We start from the raw sequence: 15,847 nt of genomic DNA on the forward strand, positions 1-15,847 counted from the left end.
CTCTGACCTGTTGCCAATAGGAATGCAAAATGGCACAGCTACTCTGAAAACCATTTGGCAATTTCTTAGAACACACATTCTTAGCTTTGGTATGTCATCAGATGTGGAAAATTTATGCCTACACGAAACGCTGCTCCTTAATAGAGCAGCTTCGTCCACAATTGACAATGTTTGGGAGCAACCCCACACTCCTTCAGTGGGTGGCTGGTGCATCCTGAGAGAAACTCAATACTAAAGAAAGGTGCTGCCGCCCCGTGATGACAGGAAGGGCCCTGACATTCCTGTCATTGGGTTAAAAAAAAGCCAGTGTGAGAAAGCCACACTGTAGGATGGCAAGTCTAACATCCTGCTAAGGCGGCAACAGACAAGGGTGCGGTTTCTAGGAACTGGGGTTGGGAGGTGCAGAGGAGCAAGGTTCGGGGTTTTTAGGGCAGTGAAACAGCTCTGATAATGCAGTGGTAGATCACGGGTCGTCATACCTTAGAACGTGCAGCACAGAGTGATGTCTAATGTCATCACCTCTGACGGCCTGGCTTCACATCAGGTGCAGCTTCAATTGTAGCGGACCCCGTGCAGGGTACCCGTGGTGCTCTCTGTGGGGGCAGGTAGTATCCGGGAGCCCTGCATTTCTTCACGTTAATTCTCCACTGAGCCTCTGCTGGCATCACCTTGTCCTTGTCACGGTGCGGAGCTCAGCCCAGGCAACAGTTTGCATTGTAGTGAGTCTGAGCCCGGCTCCTACCACCTTGGAACAAACACGTTCTGCAGTCTGCTGGCCCCTTCCTTGGCCAGGTCCGAGTCACAGACAGCAAATCCTTATTGGTTTACCATCGTGAGATGACCAGTCTGTTTACTTACTCCTGAGAAACACAACAGTAGTAACTGTATTTTGTGACTAATTAGCTTAGAAGAAATGTGGGCAGGATTTTGTCTTGTTTTGAGATGGTGTCTCTGTGTAACAGTCCTGCTGTCCTGGAACTCACTTTGTACACCAGGCTGGCCTTGAACTCACAAAGATCAGCCTGTATCTGTCTCCCAAGTGCTGGGATTAAAGGCATTTGCCACCACCGACATGGGCAGAATTTAAAGAGTACAGACTCCCATCTGTTCCCATGAAGAAACGTACGCAAACCACCCTCACAGTTCATCCGTTCCTCAGTCGGCCTTAAGGGCCTTGAGAAGACAGTCTTGCCCCTCAATTCTCACACAAGTGGAGCCTAATTCGTGTATGTTATGTCAGTGGTCCCTGAGAGCAACTTCCACACGATAAATTCTAGGGATTTTCTCTTTATTTATAGTTTTGTGTGTGTGTGTGTGTGTGTGTGTGTGTGTGTGTACTGTAGGTCAGAGGACAACTTTGAAGAGTTAGTTCCCTTCTTCCACTTGTGAGTCTTAGAGATGGAACTCAGGTCTTCAGACTTGGCTGCAAGCACCTCTGGCCACTGAACCACCTCTTAGGCTCTCAAGCCATAAATTCTTAACCTTATTATTCTCCTGTCTTTTTCTACTGAGTTCCATTGTTGAAAAACAAAACAAAACATCACACAGTCAGAACTAGCAACTGCAGCCCGCATGGTGGTGCACGACTTTGTCTCGGCACTCGGGAGGCAGAGGCAGGCGGGTTTCCATGATCGAGGCTGGCCTGGTCTACAGAGTGAGTCCCAGGACAGCCAGGGCTACAGAGAAACCCGGTCTCCAAAACAAAAACAAAAGAGCTGGCAGTTGCATTTGATGTAGAGGAAGACTGGCCAAAGAAGAGAGTCCTGGATTCTCTGCATGTCTGAAAAGAACTCCAGGTTTTTGGTTTTTTTTTTTTTTTGGTTTTTCGAGACAGGGTTTCTCTGTGGAGCTTTGCGCCTTTTCCTGGAACTCACTTGGTAGCCCAGGCTGGCCTCAAACTCACAGAGATCCGCCTGGCTCTGCCTCCCGAGTGCTGGGATTAAAGGCGTGCGCCACCACCGCCCGGCTGAACTCCAGTTTTAAAAAGACAGAAGTGAATGTATCCAACATGAGGACAAATTACCAACTCAAAGCATGCACAGACTATTAATCACTAGTCTGGGTATCATTTTCACAGTTTTCCTTCCCAATGAAATGACCATTCTAAAGCCCATGACTCCCTGCATGTGCTGAGATTTTTCTTCTTAAGTATCTCAAACTTCAGCAACTTTAAACCTTTGTAGAAATTTCTTGAGATTTCCTAATTTCAGTCACCTTAAATTTCTTCTTAATATGTAGGAACTCTAAAAAGAGGCTCTCCTAGGGTCTGAGAAACCATGTGAAATTGTCAGTATCGCCCCTGAAACAGTGTGGTGAACTGCAGCATGTTTAAAGCAATGGCAGTATCTCAGTCACATTAACCAAGACCAAAGACCAAAAACACACCCAACACAGAATGAAGTCCGGGGGGCGGTTGCTCACTGCTGACATATGCAACCTATTGCTATTGGCTTAAGACATCCTCCAATTAGTAGTCAGCATTGTTTGAAAAATAAGACCATTCCAACTGTCCTTTTTTTCCACTACTCGAGACTGGGTCTCACTATGTAGCTCTGGCTGTCCTGGAACTCATTCGGTAGACCAGGCTGGCCTTGGACCCACAGAGATCCCCTTGCCTCTGCCTCCGGCATGCTGGGATTACAGGCCTATACCAGCACGCCCAGCTTGTTCAGTTTTTAATGATGAGCTTTTCCTTTTGACCCACACTCCTGGGTGTGGGCTCTTCACTCTCAGACTCCCAGGAGCGGCTGCTTCTCTGATGAGCACTTGCCTGGTGGGCTCCTGGCTTCTGGGTCAGTACATTGCTGTGCAGAACAAAGAAGAAGCTAGAGGCTGGAGTTCTCTCCTCACCGCAAGTAGCTGTGTGGGGCTGACCTCCCTTGCTGCCTTTCTGACTGGGGGTTACATGTATCTGCCATCAAATTCACCTCCTCTGTGGCAGGATAAGAAGGTATATACAGGAAAGGGCATCTGAGTTTAAAAACAGGAGGAGTCTTCCATCATGACTACACTCGTGGGAAGGAACATGGTGGCCAATCCTTTAACATCTCCAGGCAGCCCACCTCTGAACTGAACCTCTGATGCTTCCTATAAGGTTTTTATTTGTAGAACACGCACGAGATGAACCACACAATCCTTTAAAAAGTGCTTGGGCACCACTGAAAACACCGGTCAATCTACACACCATCTCGAATTTTTCCTTTATTTTTATTTTTATTGATGTTTTGTCGGCAGGTATATTTGAGCATACAGTGCTCTCAGAGGCCAGAAAAGAACATTGGATCCTGTGGGACTGGAGTTACAGACTCCACTGTGAGCCACTATGTGGGTGCTGGGATTCAAACCCAGGTCCTTTGGAAGAGCAGCCAGTGCTCTTAACTGCTGAGCCGTGTCTCCAGGGCCCCCACACCATCTTTTATAACTGCCAAATATGCATGTTACCTATTTAATCTCTCAGTCAGCAGCTCCTTTTTCTCTGATCCATTTTCAGATGAATGTAGATACATGGAGTTTTCTTCTTGAATGCTAGATTTAAACAATTTACAAAACATCTCGAATGTGACAGTGAAAATAATTTCTGAAATCCCAGCAGTCTGGTAGGTAATAAAGAGCAAGTGGCATGTCCCAGGCAAAATGGCCATGGCTGTCCCAACCATTAGCATTCACTGCAGGATTGCCCAAAAGAAGCCACACAGGACATTGCTGTATGGGTCTATGATGTGAAAGACTCCTAAGTATGGAAGTTGGCATAATAGATTTGCTAATTAATTTCCTTCTTTTTGAAAAGGGATCTTGCTCTGTTGCCCAGGCTGGTCTTGACCTTGTGACCCTGCTATCTCAGCCTTCTTCAGCTGAGGAACTTTTTATACACAAAAATGTGATATCTGCTCAAAATAGATTGTAGGCCTCACGGTATTTTTAAAATATAAAATAGCATCATGCTGTCTTTATCAGTTCTTGAGAAGAGATGAGAAGTATTAGAAATGCATGAAAATGGGAAGGTAACAAACAGACCCAAGAGACACGCAGATACCAAGCCCACACTCCTTGCCCTGGAGGTGCTTCCTCATAAAGCCATATAGAACACTCCTGGAACCATCATAAACTACACCAATGAAAATCAGTCATTATGGGCCAGTACGAGTTTTCACATTTTGTGCCTTTATGGAACATGAACAATATGCAGGAGGTTTCATCCAGGGGTTGAATATAAATTGGTTTAAGCAGCATACCACAGCTCAAGACCATGGCCGTGTACAGGGCATGCAGGAGTCAGCTGGTCCATATCTGAGTGGCATGTAAGTTCATGGTGCACCTGTCACTACCAAGACAGTATTGCCACCAGCTCCCACAGGACTTATAATCAGAGTTAATACACGTGGGTAGTTACCTGAATGTCTGTGAGAGATCCGTTCCAGGACACCCTGAGGTACCCACGGCACCCACATCCACAGACGCCAAGTCCCCAACGGCACAGTATTGGTATAGTTCCTACACACCCTCTTGTACTCACCTGTTACGCTGTAGTGTTTAAGGAACATCAGCACACACACATGCTCAGTACAGACGAGGTCTTTCTGTTGAGCCTGAAGGAGTGAGTGGAGCCTGCAGCTATGAAGGGCAACCCCATAAAAAAGGGCTCACCACGATGCACGGTCCGGGCATGCTGTTGACCTATTTGCTGTTTTCAACTGACTTTTTTTTTTTCCTTCCTTAACCTGATTTAAAGTGGGCCAGAACAGCTTTGAATGGTCCCAACTGCTTTTAATGTTATCTTTTATGAACCCACCACTGACCCCAAATCCGTAAAACGCAGACAAAAACAACAGGCAAATGGCATACACACGTAAGTTGAACCACCATTTAAAATTCAGTGGGTGAGAGCATCTTGGGCAGCTACATTCCTTTCCTTTAAAATCCATCTGCTGAATCCGACAGCACATTTCCCGTCTCCCTGAGAGCAAGCTTAAAATGCACAGGTCTTGAATGAACTCTTTTGGTGGCCGCTGAATGACTGTACTGAGTGGGAGACAATCTCTATAAACTACACATGAGGGACAGACGCCGCGAGTCTTTCAGTGCAACTTTAAATTGATATCCCTTTCAACCAGGCCAGGCGACGTCCACATGAGGAGGGCGAACATCCGGAACGAGTATCTTCAAAGGCGACGGGCCATGTCCTTGCCCGTGGATCAAACGCCTAATGTTGTCCTCTTGTCTTTGTTACTGGCTGCCACCCAGTGACTAAAGTCTTTCCCCCCACGGTCTGGTGGCAGCCCCCTCTCAGCCACTGAGGCACTGACCTGTGCTGGGTCTGTGTGTGTCCTCTCCGAGTTCCTGGACCCCAAGTCTAAAGGGTCAGAGCTCTTGGGTAGCCAGGTATTATTCAGCAGCTTGGGGTGGTGGAGAAGGCTCCAGAAGGGATCTGGATCATCACCATGGAAAGCAGCTACCTCGGGCTCCACCACTCTGGGCTCCTCAGTCTCAGGGCTTACGGCAGATGAAACGCCAAGAAGAGCTGCTGCTTGCGGACAGGGCGGGTAGGCGTCGGGCTGCGGTGGGGAGCACGTGAGGCCCTGGAGAAGTTGGCTGTTGCTCTGCAGGACCTGCAGGTGGAAGACTGCTGGTGCAGACTTCTTCCTCCTCGGGGGCACCTTGGGAGCCAGAGGCGGGGCCTCCGGAGGCGGTAGCTCCGTAGCACCTGTCACGGGAGGAGCTTCACCGAGCGCTGTCTTGCCACTGCTCGGCCTCCTCTCGACCCCTTTCCCAGGCTGAAAAGTTCTTGGTTTGGGAACAGGCGCGACTTGAGGGGCTGTCGTTGGAGGAGGGGTCTCAGGGCTCATTTCCTGGGAACCGATCGTAAAATGGACAGGCTGCTGTTCAAACTGTTCTTCTGGTGACATGGGCTGAGGGAAGGCAAGGTAGAGTGTCAGTGAGAAGCCAGCACGTAAGAAGTGGGCACCCAGACAACACTCGGTAGGGAATAGAGGTGGATGGGGCTGAGGCAACCAGTTAGAGAGTGTCTGGGAGCCAGTGGAGTGAGCAGGAATGAGGAGGTGCTGGAGAAGCACACGGTCCAGCATGGGCACTGAACGATGGCAAGAGATTTAAAACCAGAGCCACGGTGGGTAATTTACGAAGACGTCTTCGTTGCCTGACAAAATGGGGCTATGCTCTTCCCTCACTCAGCAAGAACCCTTCTGAGGCATTCATTAGGAGTGCAGGCCTAAGCAGATAACTCAGCATGCACTGTACCACTGTACCACCCTGGGAGGGACCATGTTGCAGCCCGAAGGACTAGCGGCTCTACGTTCTCCTTGGGTCTTTTATATTTCAATACAGAAGGAGGGAGAATGTCACACAGGGGGTCCCCACTGTTTTAGCTCTGCTTTTAAACTACATGGTGACAAGGGAAGCTTTGGTACAGATGGGGCCGGGGAGGTAAGCCCAGGGGTCCAGGTCCAGTGTTTCCAGTTGTTCTTAAGAAAACAAACTGAAAGCATAACCCTTCTCCACCAGCCTCGTACCAAAACTCCTGGGCAGCCACTGAAAAGACAAGCCACCTCTGCTCCTGCACACAAGAAAGAGGTGGACAGTTCATTTTGCAACCAAGCATGGAAAATGGACAGGCAGCAACAGGCCAACGCAGGACAGAAGTGCAACCGGAAGACAGAAAGCAAACTCAATGCGGAGGCACATGCCAGAGCGACTTCTCCCGCTGGGCGGGTTGGAAAAGCAACAGTCGCTCTACGGTGGCCAGGCAGAGGTTACCCAGCGGCCCGCTCCTAGAACTGAGATCAAACGGAAGATCCAGAAGTATCCACAGGTGTCAGTCTCTGTGCAGCTACTGTCCTGACAAACTCATGTCTTTGCAGCAGTAAGCAAGGCTGAGAAGCTTGTGAGCGAGAGCAGAAAACGATCTGCAAGAAAAGTGGTCAGAAGCTGTTGGGCCCGCGGGAGACCATGGCCGTGTGAGCAGAGTGAAACTGCTAATCTAGGAACTGGTTAGGGTTTTCGTGTGTGTGTGTGTGTGTGTGTGTGTGTGTGTGTGTGTGTGTGTGTGTGTGTGTGTGATGAGAGAGAGAGAGAGAGAGAGAGAGAGAGAGAGAGAGAGACAGACAGACAGACAGAGACAGAGAGAGACAGACAGACAGACAGAGACAGAGAGAGACAGAGACACAGAGAGAGACAGAGACAGACAGATAGAGAGCTCATTATATGTTTGTGGTATATAAGCCTGTGTGTGTGTGTGTGTGTGTGTGTGTGTGAGAGAGAGAGAGACAGAGATAGAGAGACAGAGATAGAGAGACAGAGAGCTCATTATATGTTTGTGGTATATAAGCCTGTGTGTGTGTGTGTGTGCATGTGTGTGTGTGAGAGAGAGACAGAGAGACAGAGACAGAGAGAGACAGAGAGCTCATTATATGTTTGTGGTATATAAGCCTGTGTGTGTGTGTGTGTGTGAGAGAGAGAGAGAGACAGAGACAGAGACAGAGACAGTGCTAGTTATATGTTTGTGGTGTATGAGCCTGTGTGTGTGTGGGGGGGGGGAATGCCCTGTATAGGGAAGGGCCTGGATCCTAGATGCCCTCCTTTGTCACTCCCCACCTCATTCCTTTGAGACAGAGTCTCTCCCTGGATCTGGAGCTCAGCTGGCAGCCATTAAGCCACAGCAATCCTCCCACCTCTGCCCTCTACATCTTTGGGGTTACAGGTGCATGCGTGGCTGTATGGTGCTTTTTCCGTGAGTGGTGGGATCCCAACTCAGGTCCTCATGCGGGTGCAGCAAGTGCTCTTACCCACGGAGCCGTCTTCCCCAGCCCCCGTTAGTGCTTTTCTAATGCACATAAATCTGTGCATGTGAAACCACATGCATGTACCACACAGAGACAGCAGCACTGGACCACTGGGCAGAATGCATCCACGGCCGTTCCCTGTGCAAACTGGGAACGTTCAGGAAGCAGTCCCTCTTAAGCTGTGCACGAGCGTCACAGTGAGAACCTGCCAAGGACAGTCAGGTCCTCGCTCCGCTCAGCTGAGGCCAAGGAGCAGCAGGGAGAAGAGGGAGAAGCAGTTGGCAAAGGAGCCATTTCTCCTCTAGACACAGCTAAGTCTGGGACGCAGGTGTGGGTGGAGAAACCCAACCCAACTTCACTTCTGTCCTGGACATGACTTTATGCGACAAGACCGCGAGCAACCTTGGAAGGAGGGGCTTACCTGTCTTGGCTTCTTACCTTTCCCGTCCTCCTCAAAGTCGGCTTCTTGATAGCCGGAACCCTAGGAGCAGGCCGGCGGGGCAGGACTGGGGGCCCCAGGGAGGCCTCCGGCTTGCCTCCTGCAAACATGGGCTCTGGCTTAGAAGACCCTTGGTCTCTCAGGGGCATGGCACCCGGGGTTGCTTCTGGGATACCTGAAACATGGAATCACCCAGCTCAAGTACAAGGTGGTGGAATCCACTGCACGACCTACCTAACCTTTCAAGAGTCTACATCTCAGAGCCATTGGAATCTAGTGTGTTTCCTTCCAGCTACACGGAGGTCTTGAGGGCTCGTCAGGTCTTCTGACAGCCAGGTCTGGCCTCAGTAGTGCACACTCACTTCCTTCACAGGGTGGGGCCTGGGACCCACAGGCCCTGAGGAAGGATCAGTGAAACCCTGCTACCATACAGAAAGTGTCAGACGTTCCTCAAGGAAGAGGACCCACAAATCAACAGAACCCCAACAGAAGTGTGAACAAGGCAGCGTCACATCGAGACGGTGGGCAGACTTCAAACCTCACTAACGTGTGTCTCTAGAGCTGTTTGCTCTTTACGAATCACCCACCTTGAAATGTACCGATCTTAATGGTTTTTGATGCATTCACCAAGCAGCACAGGCATTACCACTATCCAGTTCTAGAACATTTTTGTTCTGCCGAAAAGAAACCCGTGCCTTCTTCCTCCACACAGCTTTCTGTCTCTGTGGATCTACCTACCACGGACTTCATGTACACGTGGAGTAACACAGTACGTGAGTCTGTGTCTCACTTCTTTCACTCAGTATAACATTTCCAACGTCTCCCCTCGCTGTAATATGAGCCGCTATATTTCCATGACTAATACTCCACTGTCTGAAGGTACTGTAGTTTTTATTCACTTATCAGTGAATAAAAAACAAAACCACCTGGGCTGTGTAATCCTACAACAACGTTTCTCAGGTTTCTAACCCAGGCCCTCTGTCCTCCTTCAGTGTGTCAAGAACTCCAAGTCAGATGAATACCCTGGTTAACACAATCGGGCAATTACAATATCCCCGTATTTCTTTACAAAGGGCATCATCTTTCCTCTCCAAAGGAGATTCTGGATTGTAGCCCAAAACCAAAACAGCAATTGTTAGTAGCAGTGATGTGAGAGAATGGGAGAGATCCCACAGGATAGCAGGGGTTACGTGAGGTACCAGCAACGCAGATTAACAGCAGTGTGGTGGGGCGGATGCCCCAGCCTGAGGCACAGGATTTATTTACACTTGCCCGTGATTTACACGGTGGATTTTGTGTTTGCAGCCAGGACATCTACGCAGCGGTCCTTTGTCACCCTGCTGGCAGAATGAGTTAGTTCCTACAACTCTAACCTTCTCCTAAACATGTTTATATTTATCTATTATCATCTATGGAGGGGCACAGGAGTGCCATGCTGCACTTGTGGATGTCACAAGACAACCTGGGGTACTCAGTTCTCCCTCCAGCATGTGAGTTCCGGGACTCAGCTCAGATCTTCAGGTTCACTGGCCCAACATCAACCCTTATAAAATTTCATTTATTTATCTCTAAAATGCTGCCTAATCATCATGGGATTACTTTCTACATACTTCCTGAATTTTGAGTATGTAATTTTAAGTGGAAAATATATCAAAAATAAGTAAATAAAATACAAAAGGTTGCATAAAAAAAGAAATAAAAAAGAAAAAAGGAAGAAAAAAAGAAAAAGACAGACAGAAAGAAAGAGAGATGGGGAGGGAAAGGGGGAGGGAGAGAGAGAGATAGAGAGAGGGAGAGGGAGAGGGAGAGGGCAGACCCAGATCTTTTCTAGGCCACTATCTGTAAAAGGATAAAAGAGAACTTGGCACTCCCTTTTGGCCAGGGACGTGGTTCCCAAGAGACCCTACCTCCTCTAGCTTCCAGGAGACACCGGATCGCTGCTTCTGCCTCCTGGGCATTGGTGGTTTTGATCTGCTTGACGTTGTAAGGTTTACTTATTCCAGTTCTAGCCTTGGGCTTGAGGACAGAATCAGGAAGAGACATAGATTAACACAGGCAGGAAATGAGCGTGTATGTCACCTGCTTGTCTGTAGGGGTGGTAGGTGGTCTGTATGTGAATGTGAGCTCTGCAGAACCCCATCAGATGATGGACACACCCACTTATTCTAAACCACATCTCTCAATGCCCTTCTCTACCCACCAAGAAGAGAAATGCAATGAAGGCCAGAGCTGAAGACTTTTAGCTCCCAAACCGACTCTTGTAATGTGACATTCCATAGTCAGGTAGAGCTGGAGAGCAGTCTCAGACCATGCCTTCCATAGCCTGTGTGAGTGTGAAAACACCTCCCAGATACATGTTTCCCAACAGAATTGTCTACCTCTTCACTCAGCTCCTGGGTCAGCTGAGCCCCATTTTTATTACTGTATATTCTGGAATCTAGTCAACGCCTCAGCCTACCTTTACTGCATATGCCAGCCTGGCCCCGCTTGCCAGCCTGTACAGCTTCCTGGGCACATCAGTACGGCCTTCACTTCCTTGCCACTGACTCTCATCTGCATGTCCATTCTCAGGACTCCTCCAGATGAGTCCTCCTGCCCACTCCCCTTGCAATTTTCAGAACCGTGCTTTGGCGGGGTTCAGACCCAGTGGGTCTCTAACCTTACACCAAAATGGCCAAACATATCTGAATTTTCCCTTTTCCCTTTACCACTCAATGCCCTACAGATCTAGGCGAAGCTAAGAATTACAAGGGAGGGAAAGAAGAGTCTGAAAGTGGGCAGTTTGCCTCGCAGGGACACTGGGGGTTATTTATCCCAAGTGTCTTCTCCCACAGTGCTCTGCACAACCACGTAACAGTCCTGTAAAGAGGCTGAGACTAAGCATTAGGGGTTTGGGGGGATGAATGACGGGCAGGGAGAGGGTTAAGGAGACAGAGCTACATATTCCTTGGAAAGGCGCGATCCACATGATCTTGGGGTGGGGCACTCCCTCAGGTTTGACATGCTAACCACTTCCCCGGGAGCCCGAGGGACTCACTGGTTGCTGAGGTGCTCCTGGAAGAAGTTTCGCCGTCTGCAAGATTGAATACTGCCCCTGAGTGCCGGCGGAGATGGAGACATCTGAGGCTGACTTCTTCACCACTAAACCAGCTGTGGAAAAGACAGCCGCGGCTTCAGTGACTTGGTAACGTGCTAGCAAGCTACAAGAAGCTGGGGGGAGACAGCCGCAAAGGCAGACACACTCACAAGCCATACAGAGTGCTCCCAAGCAGGCCCCCTAAGAGTCTCCAGAGTTTCTCTTTGGGGCTGTGGTTATGGGTTAGCTTACATAGCATGGATGAGGAGGCCCTGGGCTCCATCCCCAGCACCACAAAAAACAAAGCAGTTTTCCTGGATTCTTCGATAGCGATAGTGTGGCCTACTGACACAGATTGTCTAGGGAAGCAGGATTGGAATGCAAATTTAAATCTAACACACAGTGGGTTTCTAATCTTATACACAAACCAGTTGGTTTTTAAGTGGTTTGAAACACAACATTATTATCAGGACCAAATTATTTCGAATGCTGTTGTTAAACAGTATTGTGTGTGTGTGTGTGTGTGTGTGTGTGTGTGTGTGTGTGTAGGTGTCTGTACAAAGCACATGTGTGTGTGTGTGAGGGCAGAGGCCAGCCTCGGGTGTTGGTTGAGGCAGGGTCTCTCACTGTTTGCATTGCACACTCCAGGGCACCTGGTCCTCAAGGTTCTGGGGATTCCCCCGACTCCTCCCATCACCAGGAGGAATGCCGGACTACAGACAGCACTCCTGGCACATGGGCTTTCCCGCAGGCAGGTTCTGGTGATCGGAGGTGCACGGAGCCCACCACAGCGGGAAGGGCATCCGGCTTGTGTGGGAAGTGCTGCTACCCACTGAACCATCTCCCCAGCCTCGGAACATTTTTTAACGTTTGAGAGACAACAGAAGTCCTAGAGTCCCCAACTCAGAGAAATAAATTAGACTGCATTCTGCTTTTAGCCATTAATGAGTTGTCTTAGAATACTTAATGACACAGTCAGTGGAATAAAAACAAACGACCAAGCAAAAGCGGTAACAGTTCATTAAAACGTTCTTTTTGGCAGAATTAAGGATTGGACCTGGTGCCTCATTTAAGTTAGGCTAGCACACCCAGCCCCAGCCCTTACATTTTTTTCTTTTAAAATAGTGTTTAGATACCCTTGCAGACAACTGGAAAACAATGGAAGTGATTTTGATTAAAACTGTTACTTGTAGGTAGCCAAGTAACTTTTAAAGCTTGATTCTTCTCTATAATTCTTTACTTTTATTAAAGCTCTAAAATAACATGATTTATAAAATGTATATAATTTTTAAGGTGTTTTTTGAGAGATAGTCTCACTATGTAGCCTAGGCTAGCCCTAAACTCTCCCTCCTCTTGCCGTGGTCTCCCACCTAAAACATCTTATAAACCTGGTATTTTTAGTATCATTTCTATTTCCTGAGTATACAGCTCACAAAAATGAAGATATACTTCTAGCTTGACACTGATTACTGCTACACTTTAGCTATGGGTGAACCCGATTTTGAAAGGAATGGCTTAGAAGAGTCCGTATTTGATTGTCATAGTTGTGGGGGAAGTAAACTGTTATGTTTAAAACATAAACCAATCAGAAGCAAGCCACGAGGTTATTTTGAGATTAAGGGAAGTTTGATGGGAGAAGCATTGTCAGAGGGGCTGGATCCCCATCCTAGGAGAGCCTGGGTGAAACAGGGCTCATCGCCAGAAAGGGAGGAGCACAGGAGCAGGAGGTGGATCATGGCCTGGGCTAGCAGAGATCCATGCACACTTGGGTCTCTGGGTGAACCAGATTCCTACAGAGCAGGTCTGGGAGTCTGTCAAAGAAACCAGCACCTGACTGAAAGGCTAGAAAAACTCCCTCAAAGGACGACGGCCATTTCATGTTAACAGTTTCAAATTTAAGGCTTCTGGAAGCAAACGCCAAGATCCTGGACGGACAGCTTTAGAACAGCTTTCTTTCACATGCCCTGAGAAACCAATGACCTCCAACATGGAACATGTCCTAGACTTGGAGAACAAGGACCGCCCCCACCCCCCGGGGTGGGGGGCAGAGAGAGAGGAGCATCAGAAGGGACTCAGAAGCAGTCTAGAGCTGTGTGTTCAATAGCAGGAGGTGTGCGGTTATTCCCAGCAGGCACTGTGGCAAGCTCAGAGCAAGCAAAGTCTTACTTGGAGGGGGGGGTCTCTGTGGTGGGTGAGGTGGCCGAGGCCTATTGGGGACGGACAGGGACCTGCTTGGAGAACGGTGGCGAAAATCCCCAACAGCTTCCAGCTCTTGCTTTAACTTCGCCAGGTCAGCGTCGTCTAGAGGACATGGCAGCTGTGAGAAAGACGATCTCTTCCAAACGCAAGGGTCAGAAATGGCTTTGTGCACAGGGCATGCCACAGGATGCTGAAGTGCCGTGGGATACCCAGCGAGCCTGACTCAGAAGCCAGAGCCCTCTGCTGGGGTGAGGGTATACCCAGTGCCTGCTTGCAACACTCAATGACCCGTGGGCTTGGTTTACCAGACTTGAGAAGCCCTGGCATGTTTTAACGTATAGACCCATTTCCTTCCAAAACGATCAGCCAACACCTCTGCACAAGCAAAAGACACAGTGAAGCCAGAGCTGCTAAGATTCACCCCACCATAGGGCAGAGAGCTTAATTCCTCATTCTAAAATATGGCTAGTGATTTGGAAGCTGAGGAAGTCTCCCCTCTTCGTGAGCCTGGCACCCAGTGGCAAGCTCTTGGCTACTAGAGGCTTCAGGTAATCACTTTCTGAGTGCTTGACGCCATGACTGGCCTGGGACATTTCCTCTGAGAAGAACAAGAGGGGCCAAAGCTGGAGGAGAGAAGACCAGAGGAATGGAAAGGTCACCTGGTGTCATTCACCAAAACTGTCTGTGTACACACTGCCTGCCCCACATGCCTTACCAAATCACCAAATCTGAGTCCTATGGCAGACTCAGCAACTCAAAATGTTAAAGCCAACCAGTGGTTCTAGAGTGGCGAGCTACTGATCAGTTTGGGGACCATTATCTAATCAAAGGAAGATGTGGGGTAGATGGGTCTTTGGACCTCTCCTGACAAGGAAACATCTTAATTCCCTGTCGGCCATGCTCTATGTCTCCAGCCCTCAAGCAAGGGTCCTGAGCCTGTTGGCTAACGCTTCTCTCCAGTTAAGGACCTAGTGACTGGCAGTGGAAGGCAGGTGGGGAATTCTGGATGGACCAGAGTCAACTGAGTCTAACACTCTACCATTTAATCCAGAATACGAATTCATCCCCCAGACCCTCTTTTGCCCTCCTTAATTCTAAAATGTAACGATGCCACCGTATAATATGACATTATGTGAATGAAATAACACATCAGGGTGTTGATACTGAATATGACTCTTCAGGGATTCAATCAGAAAAGTATTGGGGGACAAAGTCACAAATGTAAAAGCAGCATCTAGAGAGTTGTGGCCCCTCAAGTACACAAAGGAAACAGACTGACATCTCCAGGTAGGCGTGTTATAGGGGCAAACATCGGAAAGATGAGGTCGCTCTTCCAACCCTACCCCGGGAAAGCGGGGAAGGAGCTACCTTTGTACGTGGGATGTTGCTTCTTTTTAGCGAGTGCAGGAGATTTGCCGGCAGGTGCTGAGGAGCTCATGGTATCGGAAGAGTCGTCTCCACCAAGTTCACTGTCCGAGGCCACAGGCTGGCCAAACTCATCCACTAAATAGTCCTCGTCATCTTCAAGAACATCCCCTTCGGGGAAGAACAAGTCACATGAGGGTGAGAGGAATGAGGGGGCATCGGCCCACCCTTCAGCCAGTGGGACTGTCTTGCTGTCTGTCAGTTAGATTGGCTTGAGGGATACCTATGAGATGGTATCTGTGGGGCTGTGTCCAGAGAGACTTAAGTAGGGAAAGAAGGGCTCATGCTGATCCCTTGGCCCGGAGACCCAACTGGAATAAAAGATGGCACTGGTATTTACTCCCTGCTTCCTGTGCACTGGGGGAGGGGGGTGAGTAGCCACTGTCACATGCTCCCATGCCTCGATGTTCTTGCCTTGCCAGAGGCCCAGATTCAACCGAGCCAAAGGCTATTATTGTTCCAGGTAGATTCATGTCAGTGTGACTGAGGCTAGAATCTTTTGGGAAGAGGGACCTTCAATTGACAACATGGCCTATGGACAAGTCTGCGGGGCATTTTCTTGATTGATGATTGATGTGGGAGGGCCTGGCCCAGGGGCCCATGGTCCTAGGTGTTATAATAAAGCAGCCTGAGCAAGCCATGGGGAGCAAGCCAGGAGGTAGCATTCCTCCACGGCCTCTGCCTCAGTTCCTGCCTCGAGCTCCTGCCTGACCTCCTTAGATGACGGACTGTGATGTAGACCTGTGAGCTGAAACAAACCTTTTCCTCCCCACATTGCTTTTGGTCATGGTGCTTTATCACCTCGGGAACCCTGACTAAGACAGCCGTGGACCTATGACCTGCGAACCAAAATGAAGACTTCCTCCCTTAGGAAGTGTCTGTCCGTGAAGCCAATGTAAGCAACACAAGAAT

The 15,847-nt window shown here is 49.0% G+C and overlaps 1 protein-coding gene across 8 annotated transcripts in view; it reads right to left on the bottom strand.

Moving 5' to 3' along the window:
- Window positions 1–4,140: 4,140 nt before the first annotated feature.
- Synj2 (synaptojanin 2) overlaps window positions 4,141–15,847 on the bottom strand; it is a 102,845-nt gene continuing 91,138 nt past the window's right edge. For 4 of the 8 annotated variants that reach the window (XM_052750887.1, XM_052750886.1, XM_052750888.1 and 1 more), the window contains 6 exons: window positions 14,879–15,046; window positions 13,478–13,612; window positions 11,273–11,385; window positions 10,143–10,251; window positions 8,235–8,410; window positions 4,141–5,906 (listed from right to left, as the gene is read on the bottom strand). In XM_052750887.1, the coding sequence (XP_052606847.1) occupies window positions 5,193–5,906; window positions 8,235–8,410; window positions 10,143–10,251; window positions 11,273–11,385; window positions 13,478–13,612; window positions 14,879–15,046 (1,415 nt within the window). In that variant the 3' untranslated portion in view covers window positions 4,141–5,192. Of the gene's footprint in view, window positions 5,907–6,701; window positions 6,921–8,234; window positions 8,411–10,142; window positions 10,252–11,272; window positions 11,386–13,477; window positions 13,613–14,878; window positions 15,047–15,847 lie in introns of all 8 variants that reach the window. The other 4 variants (XR_008221161.1, XM_052750890.1, XM_052750892.1 and 1 more) reach the window with 4 other exon arrangements.

This window comes from Peromyscus californicus, unplaced genomic scaffold (genome assembly GCF_007827085.1).
Source record: "Peromyscus californicus insignis strain IS unplaced genomic scaffold, ASM782708v3 Scaffold_22__1_contigs__length_63687245, whole genome shotgun sequence".
NCBI classification, from domain to species: domain Eukaryota; kingdom Metazoa; phylum Chordata; class Mammalia; order Rodentia; family Cricetidae; genus Peromyscus; species Peromyscus californicus.